General features: G+C 50.6%; 1 protein-coding gene across 4 annotated transcripts in view; it reads right to left on the bottom strand.

Moving 5' to 3' along the window:
• Window positions 1-3,839: 3,839 nt before the first annotated feature.
• LARP4B (La ribonucleoprotein 4B) overlaps window positions 3,840-15,438 on the bottom strand; it is a 77,077-nt gene continuing 65,478 nt past the window's right edge. For 3 of the 4 annotated variants that reach the window (XM_043883178.1, XM_043883175.1, XM_043883177.1), the window contains 7 exons: window positions 14,540-14,646; window positions 13,809-14,060; window positions 12,861-12,906; window positions 10,273-10,437; window positions 8,103-8,221; window positions 7,893-8,007; window positions 3,840-7,141 (listed from right to left, as the gene is read on the bottom strand). In XM_043883178.1, coding sequence (XP_043739113.1) covers window positions 6,869-7,141; window positions 7,893-8,007; window positions 8,103-8,221; window positions 10,273-10,437; window positions 12,861-12,906; window positions 13,809-14,060; window positions 14,540-14,646 — 1,077 coding nt within the window. In that variant the 3' untranslated portion in view covers window positions 3,840-6,868. The remainder of the gene's footprint in view (window positions 7,142-7,892; window positions 8,008-8,102; window positions 8,222-10,272; window positions 10,438-12,860; window positions 12,907-13,808; window positions 14,061-14,539; window positions 14,647-15,438) is intronic. The other variant, XM_043883176.1, reaches the window with a different exon arrangement.

Here is a 15,438-nt window from a genome sequence, read left to right as displayed (position 1 = left end):
TTTCCTCCCTGCCCTCCAAACCCCTCCCCAAGGCCATCACAGTCTCCAGACCTCTCAAGGTTACTGAAGGAACCAGTGATCTTGCCGGGGGCACGAGGTTCCCATTTGCCCACGCCCTCCACCAGCACCTTCCATCCTCCCCGGTGACTGGACCAGGACTGGCACCGTTTTCAGGCGGGGGAGACAGCGGAACCACCAGGAAGCAGCCCAGCCGGCATGGAAATAAACGTGTGTTGTCCAGGCCTTTGTATGTGGTGTTTGCTGCAGCAGCAATACTTTGATGCCATGAAATGGGTGCCAAGTAACAAACACTTCCACATGAGGTGAGGGTGGGCTGAAGGCTCAGGGAGTCCATTAGAAGCCCGGATGGCCAGAGGGACCACTGGACACAACAGCCTCCTGGGTTCGGCCACACGTCCAGCTTTCCCCTTGTCCTCCTCACACAGGATAAGCCCCGTCTCTATGGAGGCTAATCTAGTTGGATGATGGTGGCCTTACCGCCTCCCCCGACCCCTCAAGTCATCTTATGGATGGTCTTTGAAATCTTAACTAACTTAGCAGGAAGCAGACAGACTCAGCCTGGCCAGGCGGGACCGCAGGTGTGGGTGCCACCCTGGGTGTTGGAGCAGTGGCTCCGGGGATGGGGCAGGTGGGCAGGGTGGTGGCCCTGTGAGGGGGCTGGTGTGTCCTCCAGCTCGGGCTGTCTCCCAGTGTCAGGCGCCTTGGCTCTTCCCATGTGTGGCTCCACTTCCTCCGTCTTCACTTCCCAGGACCCAGCCCTGGTGGTTCCTCCTGTGCCTGGGTGCTGGGGACCCAGAGGCTGAGCCACGGGGTCTGGGGAGGGGGGAGAACCTAATTGCACTTCAAGGGGTCTGGAAGTCTTCTGGGGTCACAAGCAAAGAGGCCTCCATTGGAGGAGAGAAAAATGCAGGAGTTTAGACAAAAAAGTGCAGCCCACACTTTGAGGCAAACTTCTTGTTTGGCAAGTGGAAGGGCCAGGAAGTGCCTGAGAATGACTCTCCTGCAGCACCCTCTGGAAGCCCCCAGGCCCAGTAAGCCCATAGCTGCCTCCTCTGGGGCCACCTCAGGATCTGGGTAGACTGACCCAGTCCAGGTTAGAACCCACATGTATGTTCACCCAGAGCTCAAATCACTGCAGCCCAGTCCATAGCACAGGCTCGTCCATAGGGACAAAGCTGAGGACGGAGGCTGCAGGCTTGGGCATCCTTTGTCCACATTCTGGTGAAAGAACCAGGATGCAGGCTTGGGGTCAGACACGACCCTTTTGGGGCACAGGCTCAGCACCTTGGCCATGTCCATCACGAAGCATGGTGACTCACTCCTGAGGGCAGCACAGGAGCAATGTGACATCAAAAGCAAAGGCAACAGAAACAAAAACTAACAAGTGGGACTAAGTCAAATGGAAGAACTTCTGCACAGAAAGGTAAGCCATCAATAACATGAAAAGGCAACCTACAGAAATAGGGGAAATATCTGTAAGTCATACATCCGATAGGGAGTTAATGTCCAAAATGTATACATAACTCATCAACAAAAAACCCAAATAATCCAATTTAAAATTGAGCAAAGGATCTGAATAGACGTTTTCCCAAAGGAGACACACAGATGGCCAAAGGATATGTATGAAAAGATGCTCCACATCAGTAGTCACCAGGCAGGTGTGAGTCGAACCACAGCAAGGTCTCACCCATGCCTGCTGGGATGGCACTCAAAGAGACAGCAAGCAAGTGTAAGTGAGGATATGGAGAGAAGGGAAGCCTCATACACTGTTGGTGGGAATGCAAACTGGTGCAGTCACTATGGGAAACAGAAAGCTAAAACAGAACTGCCATGTGATCCAGCAATCCCACTTCTGGGTATTTATCTGAAGAAAATGAAAACAGTAACTCGAAAAGACATCTACATTCTCATGTTCACTACAGCATCATTTACAACAGCTGATATGGGTGCAACTGAAGTGTCCATCGATGGATAAATGGATAAAGAAACTGATTAATGGATGAAGGTACTGTGAAACATTAATCATAAAAAAGAACAAAATCTTACCATTTGAGACAACATGGATGGACCTTGAGGGCACTGTACTAATTTTTCTTGTGATCTCACTTACATGTGGGACCTAAAAACAAAAGAAACCAAACCAAGTTCACAGATACAACGAGCAGACTGGTGGTGTCAGAGGCAGGGGTGAGTGGTGGGTGGAGGTAAAAGTAATTAAGACCTGGGGATGTACTGTATAGTATGGTGGCTAACTAACCATGCTGTATTTGAAAGCTGAGAGTAAATGTTTAATGTTCTAATCACAAAAAATCATAGGCACCATTTCAGAATACACGTGTATCTAATCTTTATGCTATACACCTGAAACTACTGTTGCCTGTTGATGACAACTCAGTAGTTTAAAAAACGCTTAATTCCACCTCTTAGGAAACATAAACTTCCAGGGAAACACCTGGTGTCGGCTGTGGCATCCTGTCAGCACAGGGGCTGGAGCTAGAGAGCAGCACACAGCCTTGACCCTGCTTACGGTGACACAGAGCCCACCAGCATCCTTCGCTCCCCGTCTTTACTGCTCTCTTTTCTGACCCACTTCCAGGGAGGCGTGACTTCAGGAATCTGAACTGGGTCTCCCCTGGCTGCCCAAGACCCAGGGCCTGCCCATGTCGGCAGGGAGCGGCATGGCTGCCCTGAGGGCCATCTGAGAATTCCCAGGTCCCTCTGCCCACGAGGGCCCCTCCCGGCCAGCACTGTCACCTGCCGGGTGCTGAGAGCGTTCCTTGGCCCAGGGGTTGTTCCCTGCCTGGAGGCCCACTGGTTCCTGGGTCAGCCAAGTGGGGGCCATGTGTGCGTCCTGCTGACCTGCTGGCAGGTCCCACCCAGGTGGTCAGGGAGCTTGCACTTCTTCAAGTTTCCGGAGCCGGGGGCGCTGGCCTGGGGACCCCACTTTGAGGAGGACTGAGCATTTCACGGTAGGAAGAGGATAAAGGTTAGGGGTGGGTTCATCTGTCTGGACCAGGACCCCGAGGTCAACTGGTTGGCAGACAGGTGCAGACCAAAGGGTTCAGGAGGTAGCCTCACCCACTAGCCCCACCGAGCCCATCAGACCAGGCTCCCCAGGCTGGGGTAGAGCTAGAGCTTCAGCGTGGCCCCAGGGGCTTCTGACAATGCTGAGCAGCTTGAAATCAGTCGATGCTCCTCAGGGTGCTGGAATCCTGTGTCTACAGGTGTGTGTGTTCATCCCATGTGCACATGAGCGTGTGCAGGCTCCACGGTTGTCTTAGGCTAATTCAGTGGGTCACACCTGCTGTGGACACTACCTATTGCACTGAAAAAGACCTGGTCTCCAAACAGACCTTGGGAGGCCCAGAAGCCTGAGCTATTGCAGGTGTGGGATGGCTCCAAGGGGTCAGCATGGGCATGGGCTACCGCTGAACTAAGGTCAAGTCCATCACAGTTTCTGAGGCTCACTTAGAATTTGAACATGATGGCCCCATCTCTACCCCATGTGACTTTATGTGGGCATCTCCTGAGACAAGGCCATTTAACAGAAGAAACAGAAGAGCCCGACACAGGGATACTTATTCTCGTGGTAAACCTTGGATTTAACGAACTGTGTTCTCACCAATACTTGCCTGAGCGCCCACCCTGCAGGCTGACAACTGAGCCACAGGGCACAGCACTCCCACTGCAAAGACTTACGAGACGATGGAACCTGGATTTCATTCTCACGACACATGTGGGATCAGACAAAACACTATTTTTTAAAAAGTTGCATTCTTGAAAATTATAATTTTAAAAAAGTCAAAAGAAAACCCAAACAGTGCCTAAATCTTTATTTTTCATAACCTACATTTTTTCAAATTAGACAGTTTTACACTGAATGACACAAAAGGAAACTTAAATTACCAATAGTTTACACATAAGCTTGATTCCAGTCTTAATGAAAAAAAGTGGAACAGAAACAGAAGCCCTGGCGAGGCGTCCGTGCCCCTGCCCTCCTGCAAGCTGGCGCCATGGCTGCTCCTTCAGGCCCATCGTCCGCTGCTCCTCGGACCTGGATGCAGACTCCGGCCATGCCTGCCCCGAGGCCAAGGCCCCAGTGCAGACTCCACGTGGCGCTGTGGTGGCCCTGACCATGTAGCAACATGACACATTTCTTGCCACACTAGTGACCACCAGTGGTGGTTACAGGAGGGTCTGATCAGAAACAGCACGACACGGACTCTCTGAGAGCAACGACTGTGCGAAATTCATGTGAAACAGGGCGGGGCTCTCCCCCCCATCTCTCCAAACGACACTGCACAATTGTCCGAGGAGAATGCCGTCTGTGCCGCCATCTCTGACTCTACCTGAGGGACTGCCCGCAGAGAGGTGCTACGTGGCAGGAAGCCAGACACCCCCGTGCTTTCTGTGAGTGGAAAATCTCAGGAACCTCAGAAAGGCGGGGTTGGGGGACATTACATGGCTATTTGGCATATCACCCTTGCTTAATTAAAAAGGATGCGCTAAAAATGACATCCAAGTGAAGTCTGGACTCGAGGCTGCGGGAGCAGAAGCCTCATGTGACCGACAGGTCACACCACTTGGGGGCCCGGCTGCCGTCACAGGGCCACACAGCGCGGATGGCCCTCCAGGGAGGGACCTGCCGCTACTGAAAACCAGTGTCTGGGCTCCATGGGGCTTGGACTTCAGGGCGACGTGCTGCATCGCTCCCTTCTCCGGCAGCCACATCACGGGGTCCTGGGCCTCTCCAGCTCTTCCTATAGCATGCACTGGTTTCGGTGGAACAGGTCAATCATTTCAAACTCTCTTAGTCAGCAATCTCACAACTACAATGAAGTAAATTCCCTGTTCCTTTCAGGGGCCTCGGAAACATGAGCACCGTGTGGGTGTCCAGGCCTTTGAACAAAGACGCTGCTCTCCAGGAGACGGGCCTGCTTTCCTCCGCAGGCATGTCATGCTTATTAGCCATTTGTGATTCTAAAGAGATTATTTTTCACTTTCACTTGCAGATCCTGCCAGTTTCCACTTTACAGATTATATTTTGAAAACCCTTTCACAATTAGCTGTGATTAGTACATACTTAACATACTTTTAAGAAGAGCATGAAAACATTCGAAGGTTTTAATCAGACTTCCATCTCCCTTTCGCAGCAGCAAAGAGGCAGAAATCAGTTCAACACACCAGTACAAGAGAAAAAGAAAAAAACTTCAACAAATTAAAATAATATTCAAACCACAACATTGAGTTTATCTACATCCAGGTCAATAGTAACATTTATGATATATCAATTTTTATCAGATTTTTCTCTTTAGGGTACCTTTTTAATATGTTCTGATTATTTACAACTGTACAAGCAAAGCACACACTCCCAAGTGCACATATTTAATACAGTATCGACTATTTGCATTTACAGGATTTTTCAACAATCTGAAAAAAGATCAACTGTGTAAGATCTTCCAGGTAAATTACAAACACGACTGCTAGTCCTTCCTACAGTGCTCACCCAGTGACACCGTGACAGCAGACCCCACTCATGCCAACCCAGGCCCATCTCAGAACTCTTAAACTGTCCTATACAAAAGTTAAGGCAAAGTCATTTTCAAGTTTAAATAAAATTCAAGTCTTTAAATATTGGATGGAAATAATCTCTTAAAAAAAAAAACCCTCAGTCTTATTAAATAACATTTTGTGGAATAAACTGTATGGTTACATTTAGCAGGAAATATTCTTATTTTAATGTCTGCTGCTTAGAATACTTAAAGAAAAAATTTAGGCATTTTAAAACAAAATAATTTATGTTAAACTTTATTATCAACTGCTAGCTTTAGTGCATGCGTGTTCTTGGAGAGCAGCACTTGGAGAAGGGATCACTGACCCTGTCTTGGAGGTAAGGAGAGTGGGCTGGGACCCTCCGCCACCAGAGGGCACCACGACCACCTCCCCCACGATCCCGGCCCGGGAGGACCTGGGGGGTGGGGGTGGCTGGGAGGACCTGGGAGGCCTGGGGAGCGGGGTGGGGCCGGGAGGGCCAACTGTGAGCCAGGCTCCGTGCCCTCCCCACCCACTCGCGGGAGCAAAATGTCAGGGTACAATTTCATGGTAACATGTCAGTGGGCTAACAAAATTTATATTTCATTTGAATTCTATTCACAATGTGCTTTGAGTTTATCTTACATAACAGCCACTTGAGACTAGAGTGAGGAGCTGGTTACTTGCTGGCAGGACAAGAGGGCTCTCGGGGCTGTGCAGGCTTACTTCGCCCAGTGGACCAAAACTGGACTCTGCTTAGAAAATGCTAGAACCACCTGTTAGGCTTCCGAGTGAAGGGCAGCTCCCAGGCTGGCGAGCCCCGCCCGCTCCCCCAGGCTGTGCTCGCAGCATCACCTCAGTCCTCCTCCCTCGGTCCTCAGCTTCACCCGGCGGCCTGGACATCTCAGAGATACGCACTTGCTAACCAGTTATTTTAAAAAATGAAGTAGCATAGTTCCACTTAATTTAGAAAAACTCACTATATATATAGCTTGCATTCATAGCCACATGGAGGCTTAATAAAAAATATCAATTTGTTAGGATAAATGCATTTTCTATCCTGAAAAAAATCAGACTTATGCATCACCTCCAGTTAAGCACCAACCTAAAATAAGGTTTATATTAATTAAATCCTGAAAAATAGATTTTTTTCAAGAGGGGGGAAATCCGACTCATAGAAGAAAAATAACTTGCAGGCACCTTGTGGGCCTCGTCTACACTGCAAGCTCCTAGCCAGCGGCTCACTCACGTCCGAGCGGGACAGTGCCTAGTTGTGGCGACCTCAGCTCCTCGCAGCCCTCCCAGACCTCGGTGCTCACTGAGGGGGCCTGGGTGGGGGGCTCTGTTCTCTGTGCGGACGCCGCCCCAAGCCCGGGGGTGACGGCCGGCGGCCCAGCGGCCTCCTCTGGTCTTTGGGTGGTCCTGGGCTGGACTTGGGGGCGGGGGGCTCTCTCTCCGTGACCTTCCTCTCTTCCTTCCCACAGCCGACCGGGTTTGGCTTCTGTTCTTTCTGGGGTTGCAACGGGGAAGACGGTGGCTCTCTACTTGTCCTCTGACAAATCTCTGCGTAGCTGGGTTTTCGCAATTCCTGGGAAACGGACAACTCTGGGATTAGTGTGATGACATGTGAGAATCAGGCTCACAGAGGCAGAGGTACAAGTTTCCAGCTGTAACCACATTCAGAAGTATCTTAAATGAAGAGTTCCTGCATTTTAACAACTGAGTTTCCCCTGGAGCACAACTTTCCCTCCAAGACACTCTATAAATACTTTGTAAAAATGGATAAAAGGATAAAAGGCACGGAGAAGAAGAGTGCCAACTGAATTCCTTCCAGCCTCTGGCCTGTGGGCACTTCCGAGGCACAGACAAGCCCAAAGAGGCGGCAGACACTAGGCAGCTGCAAGAACGAGAGCAGCCGCTGCTTTTGCCGGCCACTTGGCCTCCGGGACTGGGGAAGAGGATGGCTGGCCGTGTAGGGGCCTGGAGGTGTGATGCAGGAAAGTCAGAGGTAACAACTTAAAAAAGGGGAAGGGGGTTTCCAGGTAAGTGGAAGCATGAAGACTAAATGACAGAAGAGGACATTTAAAGTCTGTCATCTCCATCAACCAATTGTAACTTAAAAATAAAAGGAAGAGCAGTGGGGTGCGAGACGGGGAGCCCTCTGATCCACGAGGCACAAGAGCTGAAAGCCACAGCTCCTCGGACGATGAATAGCCACAGTGGTCAGCTGGAATTATCACCCAAGGCCCTGGTACCCTGTGCAGAAGGCCTGCTGCGCACACGTGTGGCCACCCCTTCTGGGAGGCCCTGGGCATCCCCCCACCCCTGAGGGCACGTACCGAGGCGGCACCGTTCACCTGCACCGATTTACTTGCTGTGGTGTTCAGGGCCAGGGTGGGAGGCGGTCTGTCCACAGTTGGGGTTTCCCTCTGCTTCTCCACCACCTTGGCATCCCTGGAAAGATGCCACCAGGCACACGCGTGAGTGGACATGAGCGGGCAGCCCCGCAGAGGGCACTGGGCGCGGGTCCCGGGCACGGCTGGACTTACTCGGGCGGGCGGGCAGGGGAGGGGGTGCGCTCGCAGGCTGCGGACACGGCACAGGGCGCTGAGGGTTCTCGGGGGGGCACCGCGGGAAGAGTGTTCGTGCTGGCGTCTGCATTCAGGCTCTGAAACCACGAAGAACAGTTCATCACCGCATAGAGGCATGTCTAGCAGGTCTCTGTCAATGATCTTAAACACACAGCGATAGTGTACGCTGTCTTCAGGGGCAGGCGTTGGCCGACCCCGGGCAGAGTGCACACTGCAGCCGCCCCTCCTCTGGGCAGACCCCGCCAGTCTCTGGCCTTCCTCGGTGTGCGAGCACAGCGGCTGGCACAACCACCGTCCCAAAGGGACCAGATTGCACTCATCTGAGCTGCCGGCACCTGAACCCTCACATCTACGGCACAGAGTCCCCAGCAGAGTCCAGCACGGCTCGGCCTCGCAGGGACATCAGTGCATGGCTCCACACTGACTGAACCTGAGCTCCTCAAGGGGTGAGGGCGGCAGTTCCCACCTTAATTCACTATCAGCCCCTGAAAGCTGATGTGAACTCTCCTGACTCAACAGGAAGCAAAGAGACTTAGTCTGTTTAAGGCAGACACCTGGCAATAGGCAGTGACCACTCAAACACACAGCCATTTGTTAACTAAAAAAGGCGACAGAGCAAATAAAGAGCTGGAAGGGAGCCTGATTGCAACAGGCCTTTTCTCAAAGTCTCGCTTTTTAAAGCAGATAGAAAGTTCAGAAGTGAGAACTCTGGAGGGAATAGCACTGCCCTCCCCACCCAGGAGACCAGGGTTTGATCCCTGGGTCGGGTAGGTACCTCCTCCTGGAGGAGGGAACGGCTACCTAAGCACAGGGGAGGTGGTGACGGTGACCTGGGGGCCATAAGAACCATCATCTCTCATGATTTTGTACTCAAGGGTGGCAGAAACATGGGTGTGGAAATGCCTCCTTTGTGTAAAAGCTCCCTCACGCCCAGGGCACGTGGGGTGCTGCTGTGCTGTCAGAATCTGTCCCATCTGAGGCCTCCCAGGGCCCTACACGCCACCAAGGTCTTCTGTTGAGAAGCAGGGACATGGGCCCTTCCAGCTGGAATCAGGCTCAGACTTCTTAAAAGCAACAATTCTTTCATCAAGATAAATTTCACACAAACTTGAAATGTAAAAAAAACAATAGTAAAAAGAATTTTTTTTTAAAGCTATTTCTGAAACAGGGTAGAGGCCTGCTTGTCCTACTCCTCTGCCCACCTTGAGGAGAATGGGGTCCATGTGAAGCTAGGACTGGCCGCACCAACTCTGCCATCACTCCACGGGGCACTGACACCTCAGACATCACTATCTGGAGTTTAAGGTATACAGTAACACGCAGGGCACATCAAGTTTAGTAAGTGTTTCTCTCTAAAATAAAATGCGGAATCCTCTCAGTCTCAAAGGCTAAAAACAGGAGCAGTAATCACACACCAGTATGAGACAACTAAAGACCTGGCTTAAAGGGTACCATGACCCTGCCCGGCACTGAGGAGCTTGCAGGGCTCCCCAGTGCAGATGCTGTGGATGGGGTCTGCCAGGTAGTGCCCAGAGTGGGGAATTCTGACTCACATCCAGGCGCAGTAGGTGGAGTGATGGTGGCAGGGGGAAAGGATATGGGGGTGATGGTGAGAGCCAGGCCGAGAGCTCAGCGGGGTGCTGGGCGAGGCGTTCCGGCCCTCCTGCCCTGGTCCTGGCAGCAGCTCGGTCCCTCTGCTGTTGCTGGTAGCAGAGCCATAGGGAGTGCCTGGCGCCCACAGTGCTCGTCATTCCCAGGATGGAGTCACTGCTAAGGAGTGACCCCTGGGAGTGTGGCAGCACAGAGGTCACCGACAGCCTCCCATATCACAGTCAAGTTGCTCAGGCTTCTGGTTATTCATGTAGATTATCCAAAACATGTTATTTCTGGCATAATTCAGATTTTTCCTTTTTACTCTGCTGATTCGGAAAATGAAAGTAGGTCCTAAAAACTAAGAATAATGTCTCAACCTGCATTTCTATAGCCCAGCAGGGCAGGGCTCCTCTCTGACCCTGCCGCTCAAAACCTGGGAGACCACTGCATCACTTGCCCTCCATAAGCCGTTTCCACACACGGACACAGCACACCTGTGAAGAGCAGGAGCGAGCACCAGGCTCGGACATCTTACCCTTTCTTTGGACGTTCCTGCAAGCAAGCCAGACAGCCTGTTCTCAAACAAGTCCTCTGTCTTCAAATGCCCTGCTGCCCCAGGCAGTGGGGGGAAGCTGGACAGGCCTAATTCGAAGCTGGGGGACGGCGGTCTAGGCGGCGTTGGAGACTGAGTCTGACTCCTCTGAAAGAGAAGAACATGGTGCAGTTGCCCAGGGTGGCTGGGCAAGAGGGCCTCAGAAATACCTCCCTAGTCTCTGAGGTCCTCAACCCTGCCAAGGTGGTCACCTATCAAAGGTCACCTGGTTAGGCAGCTTCACCCATGAAAGTGGAGCTGAAAAGGCAGAAGGAACCGCAGGGCTCTGCCGGCCACGCTCAAACATGCAGTAAGAGCTGGGTGTGTGCGACACCCAGACCTCCAGGCAACTGACACAGACCAGTGGGACACAGCAAAGTCCCGAGAGCCTGCGTCTTGACATTAACCTTATTCACCTCCACACAAGTTCTGTGTTACCACAGCACAGTCTATAATCTAAGAAATAGAGGAGAAAGTAGAAGAAAACAAAAGTCATGCTCTCAACTCCGTACAATTTATGTTAGAAATTTCACAAGGATTTCCATTAAAAAAAAGTTTAATATAATAGGGAGGGGGGTTTAGTTATCTGAAAATTAACTTACTGAAACCCCTAATATTTTAAAATCAGCATGTAAAAGCATGATATTTAACAAGAGATTCTATCATACTCCCTGACTTCAAAAGCGTAAACTCAGCATAATACCCGAGTAAAACTTTTAAGTCCAAGACCTCAAGAGAAAGGCAGTGATGTATTTTTTTACTATAACGCTCTTAGTCAGCCTACCAGCAGCCGTTCTGAGCACCCAGCTCCTGAGCTGAGAGAGACAGGGCGGAAAGGGGATATGAGCTTAAAATGGGGGAGAACACAGGTATTTTCAGCTGAATGGTGGGCTACTTGAACGGGAAGCCATGCCCTCCTGCGGCTTACTTCACAGGAAAGGCCACAATTTCCCAGAAACTTAACACGAACAAGCATCTCTACAAAAGTAAAATCTAGAGAAACTGTGGTAGAGCTCAGGAGGCCAGGTCAAGGATGAACTCAAGCTGACCACTGCCTGAGTATGCTCTGGGCCTCTGGCTGCCTACTCCACAGCACTGGTGCCTACAGGCCGCCAACCGTGCTTGCACGTGTGCCCTCCTCCGAACCAGGCTGCACTGTGCCCTGCAGCCCAGCACACGCTGGGTCATGCTCACCTCAAAGCAATTTTCAGAGGCTTCATTCTAAAGCTCTGCATGTTTCTGAGGTGAACCCAGCTTTTCGGAAGACGAGCATTTCTAGGAAGGAAGACCTGTCTTTTAGGACCAAAGAGGCAGCGTTTGAACATTTTTAGAGTCTGAATGGCTTTAGGTGAGACACGAGTGCCATCCCTGGTCCCAGGGAGCATAGCCTGGCCTGTAGTTCATGTCTGCCACCTGCCTCCAAGCTTCTCAGGTGCTCAGAACACCCACTGCAGCAACGGGCTCACTGTCGAATACACACACCTGCACCACGTGCGTGGGTATCTCAGTGGTTCCAGGCATGAACACACAGATCAGGAACACGACACAGAACGAGACTGGCATGGCGATGGGATACATTTCCCCCTGGAGCTGATGCAGTGAGCAGGAGGATGACTCCTGGGGGGTGGCCAGGATCTCAAGAGACAGATGCCCATTCTGTTGGCCCAAATATACAGGAATTCATACATTCCAACTGGAACCAACCGACACAAACTGCCTTACCAAAGGAGTCACCAAAAACTAGACTGAACTGACAAATATGGTAAAATCAGGATGTTCACTTATTACCAATGTGCACTTTCTAAACTCTCTGCAAATAAAAGCTATGTCCTGTAAGGGGAATGCGTAACTCAATGGCTTGGGGCCCTCAGGGTCTTCTCCAGCTTCCAGGTGAGGAGCTCTGCATAAAGAGCCCATGTCCACAAGCACACTGCCCACACTGCCAGGTGCTCGCCCCCATCAGAGCCCTGCAGAGTGTCACCCAGAGGGAGAGCTGCTCAGTCACTAAGCAGACACAGTCACCCCTGTACGCCCATCACTGATTTTGGGTTTGTCCTGAACCATAAGCTACAGCAGAAGGCACTGTGTAGAATGCTTTCTACACAGTGGGTACAGAGTAAAATATTTTGAAAGAAAAACACTGAGGAGCTAATTCCTATGTGGGAAAAGTTCATTCTGCTTGTCCGTACTCAAGGTCCCAGTAATTTCAAAGTACACCACTACCTGGTTACCCGCATAGAAAGCACCCATCTGGATGCATGTGGATAGACCACATGTGTGCAAGGCACCCCTGGGTGCACCTGTGTGCTGCACAGGGCACAGAGCAGTCAGCGGTTTCTCAGGAAACCAGCCATCACCTCCTCTTCAGAGCATCGAAAGGGGCCATTATCACCCAGCCGACACCACGTGGCAAGAAAACTGCAGGACCACGTCTAAAAGCTCCTTCTCACACCTTCGTCAAACCTCATGCTTATTCAGTGTAAGCGGGGTTGAAACGTCAGGCAAAAGCGGCAGGGCTCTGAGGTACTCACTGTGAACTTCTCCTCCCGCTTCTTCCGATAACCAAAGGAGCTCTTCCTAGAGAACAGGAAAGCAGCAGACTGTGACCTTTTCCACTGGAAACAGATTTCACTGAGCACAGTCTTCACAACTTTGTAATCTACTATGGATGACTTTAGATTCTAAAATCCCAATCTTACAAGCAAAACAAAAATTTTATAATAAAGAAGTAAAACTGAAGTCTAGATAGGGATATAAAAGAAAACATTGATCTAAATAGTTTTTACATTTAGGCTTTTTGTTATGATATGAATATTCGAACATCCATTCAGCTGGAATGGCAAGGTGTGTAAAATCCGACACAGAGCTATAAAGGTGAACTGTGAAAAAAACAGCAATGACGATCCATCAGATTGATCATCCAAGGGCACAGTGCCCAGGTAGCCTGGTCCACTCCCAAGCCCCCAGCCCTCACTCCACTGAACCACATGGGGCTTCCTCTCCAGTCTGGCAGTCTTTCACTCCATGGTTCCCAAGGCATGTTTCCAAGGTTCAAGGTCTAAATCACTGGCTTCAGTGCCCTTCCCCAAACTCAGCTGAAGCCCACCAACAACCCCACCTTCTGAATAGATGTCACACAGGCCTGAGGGCACCGAGACACTTCACTGCCCTGACAGCTTCCATGGTCTGATAATCCATACAGCTGCCCAGCCAGGGCCGACACATTAATAATGACCAGGACCCAGGGTCTTGCCCACCCTCAGTTCCCATGAACAGTGTCCTGTCACCACAAAGATGGAACCAGTCAAGTGTCTGCTCTAAAAGTAACCCTGTGAGTGACTGACTATACAAGACTTTGGATAGTTACAGCCTTCCCTTTGATTTCCTGTAAGGGACATCTAAATTCATAGAATTTGACACTACTAATGGTTTTAAGTAGTGCCCACAGTACCCGTCCAACAGAAATCACGAGCACTCACCTCCCTCTGCCTAAGCCCGGGGAGGACTCGAAGCTGCTCTGCTCCACGCGCCCGGGCCCCACATCTCTTTTGGCAAAGGCTGGAGGGTTCTGGAGCCGAGCTCGCGGCTGAGCCGTCTGCCTCACTTGTGGGCTGCGCACACCGTTCATCAAGCGGTCAGCGGTGAAGTTAAATATGGAAGGACTTTCCAGCAGCCCGGGCCCCCTCTCTGCACTGGGGATGGCATGGCGCAGGTGAGACTTACTAGGATTCCTGCAGACGAAACGTTTGTGCACACTCAGTTCCCAAATGATCATGGTGTTAGGAAGCAGGTGTGCCAACACAGAAACGGCTGAGCAAAAGTCTGCTCTCTACTTAGGGAAAATATTTGCAATGATACTTTAAACAGTCAGCTCCTGATATGTCTGGTAAAGCAAACCTAAACACAGCATCAATGTTCTGCATGGCTGCAGCTACATCCGAATAAAAAGCAGACACTATCGGAGGCAGTGCACCCGTCCCCATGGGGTGCGGGGCACACACAACAGGGAGCTCCGTGCTTGAGTCTTTCACCCCGATGGGCAGGACTGCTGGTCACACCCACCACCAGTGAGCAGGGCACAGCCTCTCCGCTGAGTGTGACCACTGAGTGTGATCACACGCACCTGCTAGCCTTTGGCAGTGCACACTGTGGAAGCAACCTCCTGTTACAACCCTGCAAAGACTGCAGCCTTCCCCTCTCACAGACTTGCCTGCTCCTCGGAGGGTATTGTCTGAGTGAAGCCAGAGGAGATGCAGCAGGTTTGAAGGTTGGAGACGTGAACCCATTTATAAATCCAGTATTTGGAAATGGCGTTACCTAGAAAACAGACTTCATGTTGGTTAAATCTGGTAGCGGATATTCGCATCCCACATGGAGCACTCACCGCAGAGAAGAGCACTGGGCAGGATGACTGCCAATGGCCAAGGTGTCCTGAGAGCCCACAACAACCCCCAGAAATCTGCCTCACATACATGGAAGGGAGCACCTGCCCAGAAGCCCACCCCCTGGCCCCCACCTCCCTCGCTGAGCACAGGCAGAGCACGGGACCCACTCGCTCGTTTCCAGAGTCCCAGTGCCCAGGCCAACACCCCCACTGTGCCAACACCAAGCCACCCACTCTGTTCCTGGTGACTTCAATAAAATCCATCAGAGTCCTCAATCCTAGGGACAATCAGGAATCTGTGTCATAATCATGACCTCTGAGAGGCTCTTTTAACCTCATCTGCATGTAAGTCTTGCTCTGAGTATCATATTTTCAGATCATTCATAATTATGCCCCAACTCACAATTCATGGTAATATACTACATACAAACATACTAACATATTATGTCAGAAAAAAATTAGATAGGTTCACACTGCCCTTAAAAGATACAATACTAAATATAATCTTAAAATGTAAAAAAAAAAGCTTAAGTGCAGAATTTTAAATATCAGCCAATTGTTTTAAAAAATCTAGTCACAAAAATAAGATAAAACTTAGTGTTGAAATGGTTCTCTTTTAAAAAAGATGAAGAAGGATCACTCCAGTTTTCTGGATTCTGAACTGTGGTTTCAAACATTTTCTGTATAAACATTCCTTGATTGATCCAAGGCATTTAACCCCCAAG

This window comes from Cervus elaphus, chromosome 23 (genome assembly GCF_910594005.1).
Source record: "Cervus elaphus chromosome 23, mCerEla1.1, whole genome shotgun sequence".
Classification (NCBI taxonomy): Eukaryota; Metazoa; Chordata; class Mammalia; order Artiodactyla; family Cervidae; genus Cervus; species Cervus elaphus.
This window is presented reverse-complemented; position numbering and strand designations above follow the sequence as displayed.